General features: G+C 43.8%; 4 protein-coding genes across 4 annotated transcripts in view; all 4 read right to left on the reverse strand.

Annotated features, from left to right (window-relative positions):
- LOC146671126 (uncharacterized) overlaps positions 1 to 9,599 on the reverse strand; it is a 77,549-nt gene extending 67,950 nt beyond the window's left edge. The window contains exons 1-3 of the mRNA XM_085404996.1: positions 8,320 to 9,599; positions 5,022 to 5,033; positions 3,018 to 3,026 (exon numbers count right to left, since the gene is read on the reverse strand). Coding sequence (XP_085261122.1) covers positions 3,018 to 3,026; positions 5,022 to 5,033; positions 8,320 to 9,599 — 1,301 coding nt within the window. The remainder of the gene's footprint in view (positions 1 to 3,017; positions 3,027 to 5,021; positions 5,034 to 8,319) is intronic.
- Positions 9,600 to 9,726: 127 nt separating this feature from the next.
- Positions 9,727 to 10,436, reverse strand: LOC146671129 (homeodomain-interacting protein kinase 1-like). Its single transcript, XM_085405039.1, has 2 exons — positions 9,842 to 10,436; positions 9,727 to 9,731 (listed from the first exon to the last, which is right to left on the reverse strand). Exons 1-2 carry the CDS (start codon positions 10,434 to 10,436, stop codon positions 9,727 to 9,729), a joined length of 600 nt encoding a protein of 199 aa, XP_085261165.1.
- A 10,076-nt stretch (positions 10,437 to 20,512) lies between these two features.
- LOC146671130 (uncharacterized) lies at positions 20,513 to 21,935 on the reverse strand. The gene is made up of 2 exons (XM_085403323.1): positions 21,573 to 21,935; positions 20,513 to 21,347 (listed from the first exon to the last, which is right to left on the reverse strand). Exons 1-2 carry the CDS (start codon positions 21,813 to 21,815, stop codon positions 20,829 to 20,831), a joined length of 762 nt encoding a protein of 253 aa, XP_085259449.1. The 5' UTR covers positions 21,816 to 21,935; the 3' UTR covers positions 20,513 to 20,828.
- LOC146671131 (uncharacterized) lies at positions 21,836 to 23,239 on the reverse strand. Its single transcript, XM_085404997.1, has 2 exons — positions 21,935 to 23,239; positions 21,836 to 21,861 (listed from the first exon to the last, which is right to left on the reverse strand). Exons 1-2 carry the CDS (start codon positions 22,968 to 22,970, stop codon positions 21,836 to 21,838), a joined length of 1,062 nt encoding a protein of 353 aa, XP_085261123.1. The 5' UTR covers positions 22,971 to 23,239.
- Between the last annotated feature and the right edge of the window lie 2,126 nt (positions 23,240 to 25,365).

Here is a 25,365-nt window from a genome sequence, read left to right on the forward strand (position 1 = left end):
AATATAATCCCTCCAGAAAGGCAGGAAAAGCCCGGAAACTTACTTTAAAACTAAATATGTTCCCTAAAACGGTGACAGAGCTACAGACCCATGACAGCCAGGTAGCCAGCAGCTATGACCAGCACTACTTGTGCAGTTAATAAAAGGACAGGTAATGTTTGTCGCGCTGTTGCACACACAGCACGCTCGTTTGTTTCAGTTCGTCAGTTGCAACAAGACAACTTACCAACGTGTACGTAATAAGCTAATACTCCTGGGTGCTACACACTACAGTGTACGCTGTACACCTACTTACTGGTTTTGTCGCATCAGTCTGTGTCTCTGAGTTAACTTGTGTTTCTCCTACAGCTCCGGACCGCAACAAATGCGCGTGCTCTTTGTGAGCTCGTTCCCGGCTCGTAACCAGCGCGTTCTGCCGTCAAGGGCGATCATTGGTTAATAGTGATCATGTGACTGATGCAAGCCAGATCCTTTTATTTAGCAAAACTGTGATTAATAGTTAAATATTATTGTTGAGGAGCACCGAAAGGACTCCGCACGCACACACACATTAAAAAAATAATAATAATAATTTTTTTTTTAAAAAGTTGCCTCAACAAAAGGGCACTTTGGGCACCCATCAGGAAAGGGGCGGGTGCTCAAGCCCCTCTAGCCCCCCCTGCACGTGCCTGCTTCCACGTGATCTATTTTTCTTGAACTTTAGTTGATGAGATATTCAAAACCTTCACAATTTTGAGAAACAGAATTTTGAAATTGTTCTGTAGAATTTATAAGAACAGTTTTTAAGTGATTGGTGAATCTCTGTCCATCTATATGGTAAAAATGGTAAATGGCCTGCATTTGTATAGCGCTTTACTAGTCCCTAAGGACCCCAAAGCGCTTTACATATCCAGTCATCCACCCATTCACACACACATTCACACACTGGTGATGGCAAGCTACATTGTAGCCACAGCCACCCTGGGGCGCACTGACAGAGGCGAGGCTGCCGGACACTGGCGCCACTGGGCCCTCTGACCACCACTAGTAGGTAACGGGTGAAGTGTCTTGCCCAAGGACACAACGACTGAGACTGTCCAAGCCGGGGCTCGAACCGGCAACCTTCCGATTACAAGGCGAACGCCCAACTCTTGAGCCACGATCACCCCCATGAGCTGTGTTGCCAGATGGGGGCAGATGGGGGCAGTCTACAGACTACGTGGACTGAGGCAGACTCTGAGGAAGTCTGCCTCAGTCAGTCCACTTTGATGCTCGCCACGTCACTTTGTGACAGGGAAACAGAGAAGTTCAGAACATGCAGAGTGAACTGTCATGTCATATTTTCCCAAACAGCTGATGTTTCTGGGTCTTAACAACCACCTGAGCCCAAGCAATATAAGACACACAGCATCTCTTACCTTACTGAAAAAGCTGCTGGTTTCCTCTGATAGCTGTGAAAAGTTTGGCCATCAGTCTGAGTCAGAAAGACTCTGGTCAAAAAGCATGTTCGAGATAAGTACCTCAAAGAGGTCTTGGATCAGCAGACCAGACAGCGTTCATGGGCTCATTATAAACTACACGCAGTAAACAGAAAAGTGAAAAGGCTGTAAAATTGCCGTAAGCATTTATACAGTGTGTACAAAGTGTAATTTTCCGGTTGAGCTTTAATCAATGCCTCCGCTGTTAGAAAGCTCAGCAGTGACGCCTTCTGGGAAAGAGCTAAATTACATGCATATGATCGGCTGCCTCGTTCACCTACAGCAGTGCCGAGGACATTTAACCATGCATGTGACATTTTGTGTGCATTTATAAAGGAATTATCACATATGCACTTACTGCATAAAAAAACCTACACAATGTCCAAATATTTGTTTTGTTCTAAAAGAGAAAAAAGCTCTTTAAAAAAAAAAAAATCTAAAGTTCACACAACACAAAACACGTTTGTTGATCAGTGTCTGATATGTGGATTTAAGGCCTAACAACAACATTTAACCTGTTCTACAAAATTGTTTTTACTTGAGACAATTTTTTTTCTTAAAAATATATCAGGGGCGTTCATTTCTCTACGATGATAAACATCTTTCTGTCTTTTTTAGAAAATTGAACAAAAATTAATAAGGTTGTGTATTTGCAGTTTAGCCCTTAATGCTTCTAAAAACATTTTAATAGAGCTTTTAAAAAAAAGTCAATAAAGAAAACAAATACAGTAGTTAAGAGATTTATCATTTTTATTTATTTGTATTTGAATGAAACATGACTGAAAACCATTTTTATGTGAGCAACAAAACACAGGACAGTATCCCTCCAAAAATCCCTGATTTCTGTCACATTTTTATGCTTTGAGTTTTCTGGCTGATGATTATCACTAAATTTTGAAAATGATTGCGAGGCTGTCATATTTGACATTAAGTTGAATAAAATAATTATCAAGGCAGCCAGAAGGGGCATAATTGCATCTTATCTGCATATCATTATTGAGATACACACTCGTGACACAGATATACACTCATAACATTGGGGAAAAAAAATCATAAATTCATTTTATTGGAAAATAAAACAACTTTAAGCAAAGTGTTGCATGACACTGCCAAAAACCTTTGGCCAGCTGATCCAGCTGAAAGCAGTGGGTCAGGCTCTGGTTTGACACTTAAGAACATAATAAATGTAGAGCGACCTTTTAATACCCACACAGGAGAACAGGCAGTGTTGGAGACACACGGGACAGTTCGATGTTTCTGAGCTCTGAAACTCAAACTGAAAACTACTAAAAGTTGTTAATATGGATGAAATAGATTAATTTGACTGAAATGGATATTACAGATTCTGACTTGTCTCTTTCAGTAACAACTGAATGATCATATGATGGTATTGAAAATTACTAGAAATTTAAAAACTGTTATTTAGAAAAATCACTAATAAAATAACCATGAATCTTCGGTTCCCTAAACTTGTCTAACTGGAGGGGTGTATCATCGGTTGTAGGGTGCTGTGTTTGTCTACGTGATGTTGATTCAGTCACACAGAGAGTTCAGTGACACTGACAGGAGCTGGAGGGTTAAAAAAAATAAAACAATTTCAGTTAGTCCACTGATCGTGGAATGGCTTTTGTATGAAACATTAGTGGAACTTTTTTTAATTCACAGACTAAAAAAATAAGTTTTTTTTCTTAATCTTAAGAATATTAACAGCATTAACAGCCTCGAAGAATGTACATATTTTCCAGCCCAGCTTGGATCTCCATCAGTTATTCCCAAAGTAATAATAATAATGAAAAAAGAAGCCAGGAAGAAAGATTCAAGCCTCACATTTTAGACAATCCACAGTATCAACAAACTAAATTACTCAAATATGTTTTTCTCACCTTTCCAGTTGGTCCTGATAATGCTTTCATTCAGATTTGTGATGATGTCCTCACCACCAGAGAGCTGAAAGACACAGTCGTACCTTCCCCAGTCTTCAGGTGTGACTGATAATATGCTCAGGTCAGCACTCATCTGGAAGGTCTCATCATTGTTGGGGAGGATTTCTCCAAGATAAACATCTTCATGAATCTCCTCCCCATCTTTCCTCCAGAAAATCACAGCTCTGCCAGGATAGAAACCTGTAGCGTGGCAGCTGATTGGAGAGGAGGGAGTCTTCTGGAGGAGAGACACTGATGGAAGAACTGGACAGGAGGAAGATAGAAGTTGTGTAGAGTGAGTGAACGTGGATGAAAGTAGTATTGAAAGTTGAGAAAGAAAAACAGATAAGGAAAGGAAATGCGAACAGTTAAGGAAAAAACGCAATTTGCAGTATTTCCACACGTCATATTTAACTGACATTACTTTAACTTGAGGCTATGAAACAGAAATGTGTTATTTTGTTAAACACCTGCTTGCTCCACAGCTCCACTTGGACCTCTGGTGGGAGGTACCAAAACAAAAGAAATGGGTTTAAGGTTGTCCAATGTTGGAAATCAGCCTCTTGCTTCATCGTCTCACATCCTCAGTAGGCAGCACTACCTTCTCCTCCATAGTTCAAGCATTTTGGTTTGACACCAGCCCCACATTTTCCATTCATGATCTCCACATCCTGAAGACCTTCTCTTGCCTCCACGTGCTTTGGCAAGGTGCCGAAACTCAACCACTTTATAGGTATTGAGACATTCCCTCACATTTATACTTTATAAACACTAAATACAGTTTTTATGTTCCACCTACACGTTTCTCTGACCCTCTTATCATTCTTTTTGTACTCCACAGTTACGCAAGCTTAGACTATTTCTGCTGTGTTAACACTAAAGGGGACTCCTGTTATCATCTCCTTACTCCCACTTACTCTCTGCACTCCAACTTTCACACTTCTTTACACTTTGACTTTTCCTACACTCGCAAGCTTTGTCGCCTTTTCCACCTGTTTTTCTCCATTACCCTGGAAGCTCAACACAAGAAGGGATTCCAGCTGTGGCTTCTTCACCACATCCTCCCAACTCTTACTGTCTCTACCTTCCAGCCTAGCCTCCTGCTCCTTGTTTCTCTTCCTGTCATTGGCCATCCAGTATCCACCTCCTCTCACCACCTCCTGCTGCTCATTTACCTCTGTATTACTCCCATATACCTCCTCATCGCTCAACTCCATAACTGCTGTTATAGCTCTCCACCTCCTTCCCTATCATGTTAGTCTGCCCAACCCTCCCACACTGACTCCACTTTGAGTGAAGGATTTTTTATATTGATAAATGCCTGCTGCTTCTGCTCCCCTGAGATCTCTACTGGGAGTAAGACACAACGGGAAGAGTCGGTAGAGTCAATCAGTTGCAGTCTGGAAACGTGAAAAGTAGGGTTGCCTGTCTCCTGTGGCTTTACTTCCCACCTCTGATTCGCTGATTGTCTGCACCTGTGTCTAGTTTCCCTCCTGTGTGATTGTCTGCCACACCCTCACTGGTTTCACCTGCGTTCACTCCACACTGTGTGGATATAGTCTTCTCCCTGAGCCTCACAGGTGTCACACTGTTTTACCTTCTGTGTGACCTTCTGGCGCTCTCCATGTCCTTTGTGCTTTACTTGTTACTGCTACTTTTATTTTTCATCTGTCTGTAGCATCTGTATGACATCCCCCTTTACCTCTCCATATCTCTTTGGGAGGCAAAGTGAGCCAGTAAATATTGTAAAAGTTGAATAAAATGTTTGTGTAGGCAGCATGATCAGAATCTAGCAACTAAAGGGAGTGACAAGCTCTTTGGACGAAATCCTTTTTCTCCTGCTTTTTGGTTGTTAGTATAGGTTTGAGAACTGTTGTTTAAACTTTGTTCAGGAATCTTGGGATTGAAAGAATGGAAAATTACAATCCTGTTAAGTCTAGGCTGAGGATGTAATAGTCAACCTATACATTTTTTCAGAGATAACTATTTTTATACATATATTTTAACATAAACTACTGCATATAATATAAAAACACTGCAGACTACTGCATCCATGAAAATGCTTTGGGTCATGTAATTTTACCTTTTCTCTGCAGGGAACTTCTTGCAGTGTTCCAAACTGTCTTCAGCCAAGTTGGACAAACCACATTGAGAAAGTATTGATCGTTTCTCAGTTGAGCTCTCTCAGCATCCCATCTTATTTTGGTATTGACAGCCTCTGGTTTCAGTGCGATCCATGTCAGTGTCTTTAGATCAAGCTCAATAAAGTCCTCTCCATCATACCCAAAACGTGTCAATCCGGTCACCTTGCCAGTGGTTTCATCCCATTCACAGCCATCTATCCTCTGTAAAAAGTGGACACCTGAAGAAAGAGAAACAAAACACACACTAAAATGAACCTGTTAATATTATTCATTTCATGAATCAGTGCTATTTTTCAAGGTTTGAGCTATGCTCAGATCTGAGCTGATCTGTCAACTTTTTATTAGCATGACTAAAGGAAGATAGCTGAAATGCTGTAACATGTACAAATTAACTTGATGTGATACCTCAAAAATAAAAGATGAAGGACAAGAGACAGAAACTAATTTAACCCAGGAGTAGACATCTAGATGACAAATTATAAGAATCAGAACAACTGTTAAGATACAATTGTTAAGGGCAGGACAAACAACAGTGATTATAAGTGATTGTTTTATCACAGTTTTAAGTATGTTCACATCTACAAGGTTTGATGATTCCTGGATTCAATGGAGAAGTAAATTTTCAAGATTTAAGATCTTTAATTACAAAATTAAAAAAAAACAAAATTAATTTACTTAAATCATTTTTGTGTAGGTATTTGTATAATTTGTACTGACTGGTGTAAGGAATAACATAAAATATCACACCTCCAGTTTGGTTGAAATCCTGCTTCACAGTGGACATTGTATCTGTGAAGAAAGGTGGCAGATTCTCAAAGCACACATGAGTGTAATACTGTAACTGCCGAGGGTCTTTGTCTACTATTTTCTTCGCCCAGTCCTGTTTTATTTCCAATATCCTGTTTCTGAGGTCACAGTAACCCGCCTCGACGCCATCAACCATCCCAATACCCATAAACTCTGAGATGTTTGGGTTTCCAGAAGATGCCGTGATGAAATACTTCAGTGAGTGTCTCTCTGTGGGGCGAACAATGTTTATATTGTTAGTATATAAGTCAATAAAACATACAAATAGAGTGTGAAATGTGATGCATTCAGTATGATTTGGTGAACGCATTCTCGTATGAGAATCTGTAAAAGTGATGTGAGTAGGAGTGTGTGTGTGTGTGTGTGTGTGTGTGTGTGTGTGTGTGTGTGTGTGTGTGTGTGTGTGTGTGTCTGGCAGGAAGTGAAGCAGGAAGTCTGAATATAGCTTGTGAGCTTGTGAGAGACTTTTCAAAAGGAAAACAGAGGAATTAGAGAATGAAAGTGCTAAGAAATAGTAATGAAAATGATATTAAATAAATGTCTTAGTGTGTTAATACAGGTGCCCATGGACTTGGCTCAACCTCAGATGAGTACAGCGGCAAAATGATAGATTAACATAATTGGAACGACAAACAGGCCAGGCTTTGGCTGAAATTTTACAGCTTCACCTCTCATCCTGTCCTTATCCTGAGAAGAAGCTTAAAGGACAGTCAATCTCCTGATGAAGACAGAAGACAGACAGAACAACACCGTAGATTTGAAGAATTAACAGCAGGCAGAAGACAGTACAACTGACCTAAAACACTGAAGGGTCCAGCAGCATGTATGTTAATGGAACATGTGCTCTGAATTACAAGCTGGAAAGTGTACCAGTGACATGACTGTGTGAAAGCACTGCATTGGACTGTCTGAGTTCATATTTGCCATGCTGGGAGTTAACCGCCAAGAAAAGACTGAAAAGTTGAAGAGAGAATGAACAGAGAAGAAGAAACGGCTGATTTGGGCCTGTGTTTGATTTGGGAGGCCACACAGGAAGCTGTGAGAAGAGGGGACGAGGACCGGTGAGAGGTGAAGGCTGGACGTGTTCAAGTGAAAGTATAGGAAAATTGGGTTGAAAATTGAGGCTGAACTTGTGGGGTTTAGAAATGTCCAGAGCATCGCAACAGAAAGGTGAATTAAAAAAAAAGAGAGAGAGCGGGATGAAGAAATAAATAAACTAATAATACATAAATGAATAGAAAAATCTTTTGTATATGGCGAGGTGCTGTGGGCACCTAAGTCTTTGATAGTGTAGAATTTTCAAGTCAATACCATGGTTGCATCTACTGAAAATCTCTATGAAGCTTAAATCTCAATGACCTTGACTTCAAGGTCAGAGGTCAACTTTTCTGAAAATCAGAGGAGTTTCACATTCATAACACAGGTATGTCTACTAGGAGGCTGAAGGGTAGCACTATATATTTATAAACAATCAAAAACAACAATTATTACGCAATTTATTTCCAATTTGTATGGAATTTATTTCTGTAAAGGTGGTGTTTTAGGTCTGATTGAAGGACTGATGTGATGGTAAGGTGTCCGCTGCTGCGCTTTGAAGATTGGTAGGCTTTTTTTTTTTAATTTTCACAAGAATTGCTACTTCCCCTAGAGTTTTGGCCACTCCAACAATCAGAAGATTTCCCTATGAGCAAGCATTTAGCGACAGTGGGAAGGAAAAACTCCCTTTAAAAAGGAAGAAACCTTCAACAGAGCCAGGCTCAGGAAGGGACAGCCCTCTGCCACGACTGGTTGGGGTGGGGGGAGTGAAAACTTAAAAAAAAGAAGCCAAAGTGATCATTTTTGGAGCAGCTTAATTAATTTTTGCATTGTAATTTGCTGTTAATGTCATTTTCCAACCCCAGTTTGTATTTTTATCACTTTTGTCCAGGGTGGAAGATGCCATGCTGGAGACTGATTCAGTATGGTCTTTCATTGTTGATACATGGGAACCTTTTAGAGAGGCCAGGGCTGAAAAAGGGATGCCGGAGAACCTGAGAGGGTGTTATCCGCTGGTGTGCATCCAAGGCCAACATCTGTTTAATTAGGCTGACAAATAAGCGTTGGCCAGCTTCTGGTCCTCGTCTAAACATCATTAGCTGTTCGAGGTCATCCAGACGTGTAAGTATTATGTATCTTGTCTCCAGGGATTCATGTCCTGTCCCTGGAACAGAGTCTTTATATTGTTCTTCCGTCTTAAATGTCCAGCGCTGTTGCTTGTATTTGTCTCCAATGAAATAGTTTTCAGTGTAGACGCCAGAGTCTAGCACATGATCTGGTGGCTGACCCTGAGTCTCTATGATGAATTTCAGATAATCATAGTCATTCTCCGAAGGGTAGAGTGGCACCCCTGTAGCAAGCTCCACAGCCACCAGCCCCAGAGACCACATGTCACTTGCTTCATTGTAAGGAAGGCCAAGCATAACCTCAGGTGCACAGTAACCAACCGTCCCCACAAAGTCACCAGGTATCACTGCAGACGCAGGACATGCGAGGCCAAAGTCTATAAGTTTGACTTTGATGGGAGACTCATGGCGGTTTACAACCATGATGTTTCCAGGTTTGAGGTCAGCGTGCACTATTCCCACAGAACTCAGGTGGGACAGAGCATTTGTGATTTGACCTAAAATTGGCCTGACTTCGCTTATGGGGAGACCCTGTTTATTCCGGTCCCCTATGTAGTCCCACAGGCATTGATCAAGGAGTTCAAATTTCAGGCAAACCCGCTGTCCGTCGTGGAAAAAGCCGTTCCATTGAACAATGTTGGCGGCATCTGGATCCAACCTTCGCAGCTGCTCCAAGATGAAAATTTCCACATGTGCCTGTTGCAGAATATCAGGGTCGCTCTTGTTGACTTTAATGGCAACAGCTTGGTTGGTTGTTGTGTCGCGACATTTGGCTACAATACCAAAGCCCCCTTCTCCGAGGAAAGCCTCTACCTTGTAGTGCTTTCCCAAAATGCTCCCTTTAACTAATTCAAGCTCATCTGAGCTGAATGATGGACTGGCTGATGTGTGGACGAATACTTGCTGAGAAAATTCAACCGAGTTTTGAAAACTGCAGTTGATTTTCTGTGATCTCTTGCTTTCCAAGTTTGAAGGGTGCTGAAAGACCACAGGGTTTTGTGATCTTTCAGCACTCATGTCAATGCACAGGGAACTCTTAGGACTGAAAAAGGGATGCCGGAGAACCTCCGAGGGTGTTATCCGCTGGTGTGCATCCAAGGCCAACATCTGTTTAATTAAGCTGACAAATAAGCGTTGGCCAGCTTCTGGTCCTCGTCTAAACATTATTATTTGTTCAAGGTCATCCAGACGCGTCAGTTTTATGCATCTTGTCTCCAGGGACTCATATCCTGTCTCATACTGAAATTGTTGGTCAGTCTTAAATGTCCAGCGCTGTTGCTTGTCTTTGTCTTCAATGAAATAGTCTTCAGTGTAGACGCCAGAGTCTAGAACATGATCTGGTGGCTGACCCTGAGTCTCTATGATGAATTTCAAAACATCATAGTCTTCATTTCCAGGGTAGAGTGGCAGCCCTGTAGCAAGCTCCACAGCTACCAGCCCCAGAGACCACATGTCAATTGCTTCATTGTAAGGAAGGCCAAGCATAACCTCAGGTGCACAATAACCAACCGTCCCCACACGGTCACCAGGCATCACTGCAGACGCAGGACATGCGAGGCCAAAGTCTATAAGTTTGACTTTGATGGGAGACTCATGGCGGTTTACAACCATGATGTTTCCAGGTTTGAGGTCAGCGTGCACCATTCCCACAGAACCCAGGTGGGACAGAGCATTTGTCAGTTGACCTAAAATTGGCCTGACTTCGCTTATGGGGAGACAGTGGTTTTTCCGGTCCCATATGTAGTCCCTCAGGCATTGATCAAGGAGTTCAAATTTCAGGCAAACCCGCTCTCCGTCGTGAAAAAAGCCGTTCCATTGAACAATGTTGGCGGCATCTGAATCCAACCTTCGCAGCTGCTCCAGGATGAAAATTTCCAATTTCGCCTGTTGCAGAATATCAGGGCGGCTCTTGTTCACTTTAATAGCCACAGCTCGGTTAGTCATGGTATCACGACATTTGGCTACAATACCAAAGCCCCCTTCTCCGAGGAAAGCCTCTACCTTGTAGTGCTTTCCCAAAATGCTCCCTTTAACTAATCCAAGCTCATTTGAGCTGAAGGATGGGTGAGTTGACATGGTGAAATGTGTCGGCTTGGTCGGTGAATTGCTAAGTAAAATTCTCTCAAAACTCTCCAAAAAGGGTTTGCTTGCTGTCAGGTCAAGGTCCGTTGAGCATTAAAGTTTAACAGAGCAAAGCTCCTATTTAAGGGTTTTTCTCTCAGCAAGATGATGACATAACAAAGGATCTATGTCATCATCTTGTGATGTCACAAGATGTCACCTTTTTTCACAAGATGCATTCCATTTGGATCAAAGGCATTCTATTTTTTCAGTTGAAACACTAAAAAAAACCAATGTTTCAACAGGCCAGGCTGCATTTTCTGCTGCGACATCTCAACAGGAGATAATAAGATAAAGACAAGGAAGACTGGTGATCTATCCATATCAGCAACATCGGCAGGTTTCTAGTGCAGGAAGTAATAAATTCAGCCCTCGTGTTTGCACTACAGGTTGCTTTCATGAGTATTTCTGTTTTTGTGGTGGGGGAATTTTTCCTCGTTCCAACGATGTAAACAAAAACATTAATTGTGCTTTCCGCAATGACTAGTAATCATTTTGTCCTACTGTTCATTTACAGAACAGGAAAGGTTTTGTTTGGTTATGATTGTTTTGCAAGAAATGCTTCAATCACAGTGGAGTAGTCTTGATTAAAATGTTATATGAGAACTGTGGCACCATGTGTGACCAGATATTGGCATGTAGTCGTCGCCAGACTGTCATCAAAAGTGTGAAGTTTGGGACAGACTGGACAAAATACATTTTTAGAGATGAAAATCTTATGTCCAGTGATAAATGATCAAAATTCCACCACAAACATGGCTTTGACGAAGATGTCCCTTTCTGAAGTAACCCCAAAAAGTTCCTGAAGTAACCAAATGGAATTTAACCAGTGACCTCTCACTTTGCAGGCGAATGTGTAAACCAGCGATGCCTGGAAAACACTAAAACTGTGCCAAAATGTCATTTTACATTCAAAATGGCGGACTTCCAGACTTCCTCTTTGGATTGGGTTCACTGAATCTGTGTGTAATAAATGTCATACACGTATTTCAAGCTGTAAATAAGTTGTTAGAAGTTCTTTAAAATTTCTTAAGTGGTGCTGTAGATCCATTTCCGCAGTGCCAGTCACTTTTTAAAAAAAAGTACATTTTGACCTGATGTGAAGAATGCAAAGAATTTCATTAGTTTGGAAGCATGTTTGGTATATGATATACTTGCCTGACTAACAATAATTTATTATTACTATTACTACTGTTGTTGTTGTTGTACAATGGAGCCTTTCCCCTGTGAATGACCAGCTCCCAGCTAAAATGTGTATTTTGTGCCATTTATAAGGTCAGTGCTTTATCATACCTTAAACTGTGCAGGGTAAAAGCCTCAGTTGCTGGGAAAAGCACAGGTGTATTAGAGTTTTTCTGAATTGCTAAAACACTAAACCCCATTGTAAAAACTAAACTGTCAACTATGAAAACTCTTTCATCAAATCAGTCCCACTGTTGCCAAAATCTTAAACACTATTCAAAGCTCAGTCTCCCATTTAGCAAAACTCTAAACACAAAACACACTTAGCAGTGTGGTGCACCTGTTGTCGTGTGAAGGCTGTGTGCAGTAGTGATGTCTCCTGTGTGTCGAAGCTTTGAAGCGTGTGTCGGGTAATCTCGTGGTAGTTTTGTAAAGCGCGTATCGAGGCTTGCTTTGATTACGTATGCAGTGATGTTCGAGGCCTCGCGGGCAGTCCGTACCACGTGACTGATTCAGGAACTGGCTCGCCGGTTTGCACCAGATTCTAAATAAATTGGGCAGCAAAACACAGCTGATTCCCCGTCACATTGTGTTGTGGAATTGAATTACGTCCCAGTTACATACTTACTTGAACATTTCTCCTTCGATGGAACCAGCAAGGAAGAGAATATTTGTCTGACAACATTTAATCTCATCTCTCCTAATAAAGTATGCACACAGTAATAAATATCACAAATGATAAGTACCATAATATAAATCAACAACACCACAGATCTTATAATCTGATTTCTGTCTTTTAGTTTATTAAAAAGTGAAGCACCACACACTAGTTTGTGTCATTGTCCAGATGTACATAAGCATGATTACACAGTTACACAATCATACCAAAACTCTGTCCTGATAGTTTCCACTTTCTCTTTTGTATCAGACATACTGAGACAATATTCGGGATAAATAACCATGAAAACAATTTATTTATTAAGTTTAGAGGTTTACACATCACATCATTATAATCATTGAGCCTGTCTGACTTTAATCGTCCACTTGATGGCGCAGTAGAGCCAATGAATCGTCACAATGCTTCGAACCATGAGTCGACCAGTTGGATGGAAAGCTTCAGTTCATCACAAGGCTTCATCTCACCATCACTAATGAAAGCTCTTATAATTTGGCTGCTATTAGAGACCATTGATTTAGGCTCTCTTTGGTTACTACGTGGATCTTTTTTCAGACAAATTAATGAAAAAAATATAATAAATGGAAAAACAGAGTACAAATGTGGACAGTTAACTGGATATTACAGCGCGATTTCAGTGCATAAATACATAAATGCAGGTCTGAGACATAAGTGGTGCAATATTGATAGAGCTCACATGACTCCGTCCTGTTCGTATCCCAATGGATGTTCAGATGGCAGTATTTCACTGCTCAGACAGTTTTCTGAAGTAGAACATAATTACAAAGCTATCCCAGTGTCAGTACGCCTTACCTTTGCTTGTCCCTGACTCAGTCACTATGGATGTTGAATGTCCTCTGTGGACATTCAGGCAGATAACAAAAACATGGAAGAAAACTAAAATCAAGGGTGATTCAAATGCCATCACCATGAAGACAATGCCCATCTGCAAAGCCGAGACACCCATGGTGTTTTTCTTCCGCCTGGGTTCACTTCCAGTGTCAAAATCTCAGCTCATGAACACTGTGATCAATGACCGTCACAGCACCTTCTTCCATAGAAATTGTCCAGGTAGCACCAAATCTCGCCTGCTGATGGATGGTGTGGCAGAGATTGCCTGGTACTGCCCTGCTGGAAAACCCAATGACTCCTTCACAGACTGCACTGCCTTTTGTAATCTTCATGGTGATGCTCTGTCATTTGAAAAACAGCGTGAGATACTGATTGAAAAAGCTTCAGTCACTGTTGTTCTTGTGAGAACTCTGGAAAAAGGCCAGAAAGGTACTACAGTCATCTCAGACCTTTACAGGTCACCAAAGCCTCTCATTATTCTCATTGCTGATACTGATGGTAGTGCAGTTCAAGTCAAAGATGGAAAATACAAAGTGGGTCTGAAAGACAGAAGCCAGTCAGATGTTTCTGAAGAACTGAAATGTCATGATCCTGGGCCATGTTGGCCCAGTATTCTTAGTTTCATGTATTTTTGTATTTTGTTCCTTATTTAGGCCATGCTTCCTGGGCTGCCCTGTTACGTTGTTCCCTAAGTGTTTTCCCCTTGTGACTCTTACCCCTTGTGTGCCCCTCTGTGTATCTGTGAGCCCTCGTCTCTCCTTGTGTTTTATTCCATGTTTTCCCCAGCCCGTTATGTCTGTGTTCTCCCCGTGCTCTCTCTCCTCCTGTCTGAACCTCTGTACTTCCTGTTTTACTTTGCCCGTCTCCCGTCAGTGTTGCGTTCACTCCTGCCGTGTCTTGTTATGATTATCAGTGTCACCTGTGTTCCCCGTGTGCTCCCACTTCCCTCGTTAACCCTCTGTGTATTTATGTCTGCGTCTCCCTCAGTTCTGTGTCGCGTTCTCCCTCATGCTGTGTGTTTCTACCTGTAGCTCCCTGTGTGTTTTGTTAGAGTCTTCCCAGTTTAGATTTTGTATTCAGCAATAAAAGCTGCCATTTTGAGTTCAGTCCTGTCTCCAGTGAGTTTGCGTTTGGGTCCAATTCCTGCCGGCACACAGCCAGATCATGACAGAAGAACGCGACCTCGACATGGACCCAGCAACTCACAACCCCTCTGCTGAGCTCCGTGAGGATTTAATTTACACAGTGGAGTATCACTGTCAGGAGTGGGCAGCGCTGCCAGGGGAAGAATATCGGGAAACCATAGCCATCCGTTTACAGAGGATGGTGTCCGGACTCCCATGGCTATTCTGCGCGCTACACCCCCACATCCAGGACTTCCTTTTCTCCACCGTACGCATCCACCCGGAGCAGCCGCTCCAGTATGAAGAGTCGGAGGATGTTCAGCCCGGTCCGCTGGAGGATTCGCGGCCTGGCTTGTCTCCTCCCCCTTCTCGGCGAAAACGGCGTGCACGCCGCCGGCGTTCCCGAGCAGCGGAGCAGCTTTCTTCCTTTGGTGAGAGTGATCGTGTTTCTCACATTCCGCTCAAGCATTCGGCTCCCAGGCTTCCGGACATTGCACCCTCTTTGAGTAAGACTGTGCTTCCCTCCGTGGACTTTGTTAAGCCTGAATCTGTAGATTGTGACTCAGCAGAATTAAAGTGTCAGGGTTTTGAGGCAGTTAACTCAGTAGCATCTGTTTCCGTGCCTGTTGTTCCTCTGAGTGAATCCAGTGTCAATGAGCGAGCAAGTGATTCTTCTGTTCTGCCTAAACCTGGTAATATAGAGACAATTAGCCATGTAGCTACTCAGAGTGACTGTCTTACCTGCTCACCTGCTCTGTCACCAGAAATCCATGACAGTAACCAAATGGGCTCTGTTAAGTGTTGTGTTCCACGGTCTGACCATTTGAACTCTGTGCACCAGGCATTTAGCTCAGTCTCTGCAAAGAATGTTCAGGAAGCGCCTCACGAAACGACTGTTTGTGTTGTTTCCTATGGGACTGCCACTCAAACCTGGGACGGTGCTGCACCTCAGCTGGTAAATGTAGATGGCAACGGAGCGCCACCTTCTCTCGTGCCTGCTAAGCAGGAGACTGTTTCTGTTTTTCCTCGTGGACTCTGTTATGTTTACATACACTGCTAAGATGGTGAAGGGTTGCTTTACAAGAGGGGACTGAATATGAACATATACTCAGTTACCAGTAGGGGGCTCTGTGACTAAGAATGATGGAAGGAGAGAAGAAGTGAAGTGTATGGGGAGATGTAAAATGGCGAACTACTGCTGAATATATACGTTCCATTACAAACCAAGCCGTCTCCGTTCTTCTGTCGAAACACCACAAATTGGCGACGAGGATGAGTGCATCAGTTCCGAGTCCACCGTCTTTCCTTCCACATGTGGGTGAGCCGCCGATTCCATTTACTACATGGCGGAAAATATTCGACAATTACATGCTAGTAATCAATGCCACGGGAGACGCATGGCCGGATGCTAGGAAACGCGCTGTTTTGCTACACTGCTTGGGCCCGGAGGGACAGCGGTTATTCTACACATTACCGGAGCAAGGTGATACATATGCTGACGCCATGAGCACACTGGAGAAGCACTTTGTGCCGAAAGTGAATGTCGTGGCGTGCCGTCATACATTCAGACAGCGTATGCAACGAGCGGATGAGACTGTTTCTCAGTATGTGGTGGCTCTGAGAGCATTAGCTTCATCTTGTAACTTTGGACAAATGGAAAGTGAAATGATAAGAGATCAGTTGATTTCCAATGCTCATCTCAGCGCTGTGAAAGACAAACTGTTACTGGAGGATGAACTCACACTGGATAAGGCTCTAACTATTGCGAGCCAGGTAGAAGCAGCAGTCAAAAACGCTACTCTACTCTCCACACCCGGCTCGTGTCCGACCGCGCCTGTTCAGACAGTCGACGCGGCAAATTCCCACTCTCACCAGAGGAGAGGACCTCGCCCTGCTAAAGGCTGCACTCCAGACCAACGCAAATGGGGAGGTTCGAAGCAGCAGCAGCGGAAGTGCTTCAGGTGTGGTTCTCACAGGCACTTAGCTAATGATAAAAACTGCCCGGCTGCTTCTTCAAAATGCAACAAGGGACATTTTGCCAAGGTGTGTAAGTCGTCAGTCAGTGAAGTGAGAGAAGTAGTGGTTCCAGAATTGGCAGTACTGTGCGTGCAAGATGCTAAAATGATGGCAGCTATTCAAGATAAGCTTACCTGCACTGTCGACATTGAAACTGTACAAGGTGGCTCTAAGACAGTAGAGCTGATAGTAGACACTGGAGCTTCTGTGTCTATTCTGCCAGAAACTATCTACAGACAGTATTTTGCAGACTGTTCACTGGTGCGACCTAAAGTCAAACTAGTTACTTATGCTAAAGATGAGTTGGCTGTGATGGGTTGTCTGCCTGCATCAGTTGCACTGCATGCACAGAATGAAAAAGTTCCTGCTTCCTTCTACATTGTCAAAGCTGGTTCCCCGCTATTAGGCCTCGACCTCATTAGAGCACTGAACGTCTGCATCATCGGAGGCAAAGTGGACCGCATTCAGGATGAAACTGCAGATGAGCCGGATTCGTCTAACCAGAAGTCTGCTGTGTACAATGTTGATCCTATTCCACCAGCTCAACTTGGATGTGTTAAAGGGTTCATCCATAAAGTACAGGTAAACAACAATGTGCGGCCTGTACGCCAAAAGCTGAGACGCCTGCCATTAAGTGTACGTACAGAGGTGTCAGCAGAACTCTCTCGCTTACTCAAAGCTGGCATAATTGAAAGGATCGATGCAGCTGAGTGGGTGAGTCCTCTGGTCGTGGCCCGGAAGCGCAAAAGGGAGTTGAGACTGTGTGTTGACCTTCGTGAACCCAATAAGAGCATTATTGCTGACTGCCATCCTCTTCCTCATATGGAGGATCTGTTTTCTGACTTGGCGGGTGCCACTCACTACAGCCAGATTGACCTCAGCTCAGCATACCACCAATTACCTTTGCATCCGGAGAGCCGCAAGCTGACTGCTTTCATCACTCATGAGGGACTGTTCCAGTTCACACGTGTCCCATTTGGCCTAGCATCAGCACCTTCGGCGTTCCAGAAAATGATGCAAACAGTCCTGAAAGATCTGCCTGGTGTTCGCAACTACTTGGATGACATCATCGTCTACGGAACATCAAAGGAGGTGCATGATACACGCCTGCAAGCTGTTCTCCAACGTCTCAGAGATGTCGGCCTGCAGATTAATGCTGGGAAAAGTTCCTTCTGCCAGTCACACATCACATTCCTGGGCCATGTAATCTCAAAGGAAGGCCTACGTCCAAGCCAACATCACCTTACTGCTATTGCCGAGGCTCCTGCTCCAAAGGATATGGCTGCATTGCGCTCGTTCCTGGGTTTGTCATCCTGGTTCAGTAAATTTATTCCAGATTATGCTACACTGGTGGAACCACTGCGACAGTTGCTGAAAACAGACATGAAAGTTGAACTCCAGTGGAACGAGGCAGCGCATGAGAGCTTCAGTAACCTGAAAAAACTCCTTCTGGAAAGTCCCGCACTTGCCGTCTATGACCCTGACTTACCTGCTTTTATCACCACAGACGCATCAGACTATGGGCTAGGCGCTGTGTTGACACAGTTACATCCAGATCAAGTGGAGCGGGTTGTGGCGTTCGCCTCCCGAACACTGTCTCCTGCTGAAAGAAAGTACTCCACCACAGAAAAGGAGGCGTTAGCCTGTGTCTGGGCGGTGGAAAGATGGTGTACATATGTATGGGGCCGCAGATTCACGCTTCGTACTGACCACCAAGCTCTTACTACCCTTCTCAGCACCAAAGGTATGAACAGAGCGGGCATGAGAATCGCACGATGGTCTGCAAGGCTGATGTGTTTTCAGTATGATGTGCAGTACCGTCCTGGTGTTCAGAATGTCATCGCAGACTGCCTCTCACGGGTTCCCCTGACGTACTCCAGCACTGACATTGATGCTGAAAAAGACCTTCTCTTGGAGATAGCTGAAGTTTCTCCTCTCTTGACAGCGACACCGTTGACGGATTTTAAAGCTGAATGTGAGGACTGCCCTGACCTTTCTCTGCTGCGACAGGTTATCCGCTCAGGCTGACCTAAGGTGAAAAGGTCTCTCCCACCTGAGATACAGCCGTATTTCCTGGTGCGACATGAACTTGCTGTGAAATCACCGTTGGTTTTCCGGGGGACACGTCTGGTGGTCCCAAGGTCCCTGCGGGAAAAGGTGATATGCCTCGCACACGAAGGTCACCAGGGCATAGTTCGCACAAAGCAGCGACTCAGAGAGCTTTACTGGTGGCCATGCATGGATACTCAAGTCCATGCGATTCTGTCATCGTGCTCAGTCTGTCAATTGTGTGACAAAACGGCCAAAACTGCTCCTACTCCCTTACAGCCGGTTCAGTTTCCAGATGGTCCCTTTCAGCATGTGGCCGTTGACATTGTTGGACCTTTTGACCGCGGGTCGCAGGACTGCAGGTTTGCCATCACACTGGTCGATTACTTCAGCAAATGGCCAGAAGTAGCCTTTACTTCATCAGCTACTACAGACACTGTGATTAGGTTCTTGTCTTCAGTTTTTGCACGGGAGGGAAACCCTTGTGAGCTTACCACAGATAATGGACCACAATTCACTTCATCTGCCTTTGCTGATTTCCTGAAGGAAAGGGGCGTCAAGCACATCAGAACAAGTGTGTATCACCCTCAAGCGAACGGGTGTGTTGAAAGATTCAACAGAGTGCTGAAGGACTGTGTTCAGGCTGCACAGGTGTCCCAGAAGCTGTGGAAGCCCGCCGTGACAGAGATGCTACAGAATTACCGTGCTACAGCTCATGCAACAACTGGAGCAGCTCCGTTCCAGCTTCTCAGAGGGAGACCCATGAGAACAAAGCTAAATGTCCTGCCGTTTCCCAAAGACACAGGACAGTATGACCAATGCAGGGCCAGAGTCTCTCACCAGCAACGTAAGAGTAAACGCTACACTGATGCTAAGAGGGGGGCAAAACCTCCCCAGCTTGTGGTCGGTGACAGGGTGCGGATACGTAAACCTTTCCGAGTGGGGAAGGGAGAGAGACAGTTCACTGATCCACTGTCAGTGCAGCAACAGACTGGACTGAGCACTTTCATCTTGAGTGATGGAAAGAGATGGAATGCAGCCCGTCTCTCACTCTGCCGCGCAGAGAATGCTGAGCCGTTGCAGGCTGGTGACGAGGTTGAAAATAACACAAGAGAAACTCCTAAAAGACCTTCTGTTCCTAACAGACCGAGACAGTTACCAGCTTGGACCAAGGATTATGTAATGAAATGAGTTTAGAAAAAAGTGGGAAAATAACACGCTTGAGCTGTTGGATGCTAATGTTAGGTTCCATACTACTAGTTCTGAGGTCCAAGTATAATAGATGATTGATTTACTGTGGTTTACTGTGATTTATTTGTGAAGTGTTGTGGCTTAAGGTTGTTAAGTTACTACAGTAACCTTAACTGTACAAGTATTCATTATAAAGGACGATTTAGGCACCATAACAAGATGGGTATGTTAAGATCACAGGTATAGTTCAAACACCCAGTAATGTTATAAGTGAAATAGGTATTGAAAATGCTGTCTGGTTGCAAAGTTTACTACTGATAATGTTCTGTGCAAATAGTAATGTTACCATGCTAAATAGTAATACTGAGGTAGTAGAATTCTGTGAGAACGAGGAGAGATGTTATGTTTACATACACTGCTAAGATGGTGAAGGGTTGCTTTACAAGAGGGGACCAGTGTTGCCACAGTTACTTTGAAAAAGTAATATATTACGGACTACTGATTACTCCTTCCAAAAGTAACTTAGTTACTTTACTGATTACTTTATTTTTTAAAGTAACTAAGTTAGATTACTAGTTACTTTATTAGTTACTTTCAGAAGCTGCCAATAACACTCCCCACTGCCTCAACATAAAAACATCAACCGGTTTTGCCAATACTCACTTTATTGGAAGTGTATTTTAACAGTAATGTCAACAATATATCTCCTGACATTTGAAGTTGAACTTAAAACTTTTTTTCTGACAGAAATACTTGTTTGTATGAAAATAAAGACAGTCTTGTTACTTCACTTAACATAAATACTTTTTATAAAAAAAAACAAACAAACAAACAAACAAAGAGTCTTTCTTGACTTCCCTTAAGATACTTTTTATACCATCCACATGTAAGCACTATTGTCCGCTTTTGTAACTTTGGACTAATCTTATGAAAAAAAAAAAAGAGACTGCAGGTCCAACTTAAATTGCCTTACTTCCTTGCAGGTAATTGTTTTAAGTTAATCAACTTGAAAACTTTAATAAGTTTATTAAGTGACTTTGATAAACTTAATTCAATTACTTGTAAATAGTTATTTAAATTGGATTCCCCATTCTCTGTTTTTTCAGTATATGTTGTCATCGCATGTTATGGGGGAAACAGTAGAGTGGAGCGAGTAAACCAGTGGTTGTACCTCATTAACAGAAGCTTCTCAAACCTTTTGTCAGAAAGTCGATTTCTTTTAGGCGTGAGCACCAAACCTCCCAGACTAAAAAGTCGCTCCACAGGAGCACTTGATGGGGTTGGAGTGTTATACTTTAAAAAAATTGTCTTTATGCTTGAAAATTTATGCAGAATCTGAAGGTCGTAGCCTGACATCAGGTAGTCCATGACTTCTTTTTCTGCAGAATAGGTCTCCTCCTCTGGCTCTGCCTCAAAAGTGAAAAAGTCCATCTCACCTTGGCTGCTAGATGTAGTAGCACTGGGCACACTGGCAGGGTTTTTTGCCAGAGGAGCAGTGGTGCAACACTCTGCTGTCAGAAGCTGTTTTACTCGCTCCCTCCTTCCTGCATCTCTCAGCCATCGGAGTTTGAATTTTGGACAACTGGCAGCTGCAAGAAGGGCATCTTTGTCATCCAGCACACCGGCGAAACGAGTCTGAATAGCCTAAAAAACATAATTGATATTTTTATGCCTACAATTTATTATGTTATTGAATTATTTGCAAACCATGCCTAATATGAGATCAGTATTATGGATTAATTTTGTTTTAGGTTACTTGTAAACATTTTAATTGTTTTAATCTTATTTTTCAATGATAATTAATATTCTGTTCCATGTTTGTGAATTGTATGAAGCAAAAAATCTGACTAATTTCAAGATAGAGCGTACCTGTACAATGGCATCTGGAAGGCCTGCAGTCATCCTGGAGAGGTCATCTTTCACAGCCTGGGTCTTCTGCATCAGAACTTCAAGTGTTGGTAGTAAAGTTCCATATGGACAGTCGCCTTGTAAAATGTCCAGTGCTGCAGTCAGAGGTTTCATGGCCATGCAGTACTCATGCAGGAACTGGTATTCTTGATCTTTGAAGCACTTCAGTCCTAGCTTTGTGCACAGAGTATTCAGCTCACCCATGGGGATTTCTGCAATTCTCTTTACAGCATCAAAAAAGGAATTCCACCTTGTGGATGTTGGTATTAGGAGCTTTCTTTTGCTGATTTCTTCCACTGTTTCTGATGCAAGTGTAGATCTACTCGATTTGGTCCGAAGAGCTGTGCATTTTGCTGTGCTGCTCCTATACACAGCCCTGCTCTCTGCATTGGTTGTTAAATGTTTCTCCACATCACGTGTGCAAATTATGTTGATGGTGTGCGAAGCACACCTGCGGTGCGGGGGAAGAGACAGCTGACCATCACTTTCATTCTCAGCCGAGAGGATTTCTGACAGATCAGAAAAAGTGACATCATCGTCTTTGGGGCTGGACTCTTCCTCCTCCGTCTCATCATCGGACTCCGTGACAGGATGATAAACTTGAAACGCCTTAACAAAGTTGGATCCATTATCAGTAACTGTTGCAACTACTTTGTTGAGTAATCCATAAGAGGAGTGGATGTTTTCGATTTCTGTACCAATGACATCATACGTGTGTCTACCACGAATTCGCCTACATGCTAATGCAACCTTGTGACGCTCTAATGTGGTTCTACTGATCCAGTGGAGCGTTACTCCCATATAGCTTCTGTTGTTAGCAGTCCAAATATCCGCGGTAGTTGAAACAAAGTCAATCTCATTCAGTGTGGCCTTCAAATTTCTCTCCATTTCTGTAAACTCCTTCTCCAAGTAAGAAGTAAAAGTCGTTCGGTGAGGCAGCTCGGCATTAACAGAAGTAGGGATCTTTTTTATTATGGCACGAAACGAGGGCGAGTCAACAGTGTTTATAGGTAGCATTTCTTCTACAATATACTGCGCGACCAACTTCTTCAATTCTTCATCACTTACTGGTTTTGCACCAAAGTCCAACTTTTGTTGTTTGGGGGGTGTAGGACCTTCTGCGGAAGTCACGGCTCTCTGCTTCGGACCACTTGGTGGGACTCTCTCTGTGAGTTTGACTGTGCTGTGCTGCGACTCCAAATGTTTCTTTAAGTTTGACGTAGTGTTTTTGAAGGTAGATAACACTTTTTCGCCAACACAGAGTGTACAACGAACCTTAATATTTAAATCTTTAGTTGACAGAAACTCAAAATAGTGACCATATTTCCAGCTAAAGAACGAACATCTCTCTCCCTCCATTGTTGTTTACACTTTTTTACGTCGCTGGCTGCGCTTGTGAGCGGGAAACGTGACCTGTCGCTTATGTGACGTTTCACGACACGTATGCGTTTGTCATCCGCTGAGACGAAAAGAAAAAACCAAATCTTTTTGCTTAAAAAAAATAGTAACGCACAGTGGTTTGGACAAGTAACTTTAATCTGACTACTGTTATGGAAATAGTAACGCGTTAGATTAGTCGTTACTGAAAAAGGGGTCATATTCGGAGTAACGCGTTACTAAGCAACGCGTTACCGGCATCACTGGAGGGGACTGAATATGAACATATACTCAGTTACCAGTAGGGGGCTCTGTGACTAAGAATGATGGAAGGAGAGAAGAAGTGAAGTGTATGGGGAGATGTAAAATGGCGAACTACTGCTGAATATATACGTTCCATTACAAACCAAGCCGTCTCCGTTCTTCTGTCGAAACACCACAGACTCCTTGAAACTGTGTATTCAATGCCTGCTAAGGTTAAGAGCCGCAAGGTTTCATCTGCTATACATAGACTGGCAAAGGATTTTAGTTTGAGCACAGCAGAGCTGGTTGCACAGGTTTACTTTTCTGTTCCCCGGTCATGTCAGTTTAACTCTGTGCGCCATGCTTTTTGGCCAAGTTTCATGGACTCTGTGTGTACTACGTCTCGGGCTACATCCTGTACGACTGTGTGTAGTGTTGTTTCACATCCAGGTTATACAGACGCTGCTTGTGTGAGTTCTCCAGTACCTGTGACTGCTCCTAAACTCACTCCTTCTAAGACTGCTATCCTACACCAGACTCACCCACATACTGCTACCAGAATTGCAGCCCCGCAGAACTGTTGTAATCAGCTTGTACACTCTGAGGTTTTCCAGTCTGAGCTCAGCCACACACCACCACCATCATCAGCCCTAGATATAACAGTGCATGCTGAGGGCACAAACCATCTGAGACTGAGTGTTCTGTAACTGATGCTCCTTCTAGTGACTGTTTCATGTGCCAACCCGTTCTGTCTTTTGACATGTCCAGTGGGGCCCAGTCAGCTCCACAACCAGTGATTAATCATTCAGTTTCTCGAGTGAGCGGTAACAAGATGGTCGCTTCCTTTGTTAAGCTAGCCAAAGCTGTTCGCTACTCCTCTGAACCTGTTGCTGTGAAAACTGTTGTGGGTGTTACTTCGTCCCTGGACTGTGTGGCTCCCCATCCAGTTAGATCTGAGTCAGCCAGCCGAGTCGGTTCACCTATGGACTGTATGAAAATTGACTTTGTTTCCCAACCTGTGATTGTCCTTCCAGCCTCGATTCTGAAAAGACCTGTTTCTGGCGTTCTTCCTTCTCTGACCTGTGTTAGACAGCACACCGTTCCTCAAGAGACTGTTGTTGATGTCTGTTTTGAAACTGCTTCGGTGACTGTCCCTGAGCTAACCTCCTCCAGGACCGCTAGCACTAACCTGGAGAGTTTAATAGCAGTGGATTTCCTAGGACCTGCTTGCTTTAAGCCTAGGTCTCCTAAAACTGAGTTTGGCACCAATAACTTAGTTCACCCAGTGACTGTTACTGTTCCTGTGCTTCGCTCTCCACCTCCAGTTCCTCTACTCAGGGCAGCACGGGCCCAGCTTTCCCTTGCACCCGTATCAGCTCCTCGGGTGAGGGTGGCTGAGGTCCAGCTGGTCCCTGCTTCTGTCCCCAGCCTGGCAGAGGCTCCGTTCATCCCGGCACCCGTACCTGCTCCTCGGGTGGGGTTGATGGACACCCAGCCATTGCCTGCACCTGTTCCGGTTCCCCGGGTGAGGTCAGCCGTGACCCTGCCGACTCCTGCACCCGTCTCAGTTCCTCGGGTGGGAGCGGCAGAGGTCCCGCTAGCTCCTGCACCTACACCGGCCCCCAGGGTAAAGGCAGCCAGAGCCCAGCTCGTCCCTGCACCCATATCTGTTCCTCGGGTGGGGATGGCTGGTGTTCGGCCAGGCCTAGCACCTGTTCCTGTTCCCAGGAGGAGAGCAGCCAAGAGTCAGTCACCTGCTCAATCACAAGTTCAACTACCTGCTGACCCGCCATCACTGCAACCACCACTACAACTTGCATTTCTGTCCATAGCACAGTCATTAGCTCAGTTATCAGCCCAGTTCCCTGTTTGGTCACCAGCTCAGTCTCTAGTTCAGTTAGCTCAGTCACCAGCCGAGTTAATAGCTCAGCAACCCGTTCAGACACTGCCAACCTCAGCTGGAAGCATTTGTGAGCTTTCTCCGCCAGCTGAGGACTGCGTGGTGCTGACAAACTTTGGACAGACTGTTTGCCCTGCACAGCCCCAGCCGTTGCATCCCAAGCCAATTGCGTGCCCTGTGCAGCTACAGTTAGCATCCCCTCAGCCAGAAGTCTCTGCACCCGCTGGCTCTGCA

The sequence above is a fragment of the Rhamphochromis longiceps genome, linkage group LG4, assembly GCF_057381845.1.
Source record: "Rhamphochromis longiceps isolate RC_006_pf linkage group LG4, R_longiceps_female_GT1.1, whole genome shotgun sequence".
Classification (NCBI taxonomy): Eukaryota; Metazoa; Chordata; class Actinopteri; order Cichliformes; family Cichlidae; genus Rhamphochromis; species Rhamphochromis longiceps.

Bases quoted from the DNA above. Each gene is read 5' to 3' on its own strand.
- LOC146671129 (XM_085405039.1), bottom strand. From the start codon at position 10,436: ATGACTAACCGAGCTGTGGCTATTAAAGTGAACAAGAGCCGCCCTGAT.
- LOC146671130 (XM_085403323.1), bottom strand. From the start codon at position 21,815: ATGGGTGAGCTGAATACTCTGTGCACAAAGCTAGGACTGAAGTGCTTC. The intron at 21,348-21,572 runs GTACGCTCTATC...TATGTTTTTTAG, and splicing joins TTCCAGATGCCATTGTACAG to GCTATTCAGACTCGTTTCGC.
- LOC146671131 (XM_085404997.1), bottom strand. From the start codon at position 22,970: ATGGAGGGAGAGAGATGTTCGTTCTTTAGCTGGAAATATGGTCACTAT. The intron at 21,862-21,934 runs GTAGATCTACAC...AACATCCACAAG, and splicing joins AGCTCTTCGGACCAAATCGA to GTGGAATTCCTTTTTTGATG.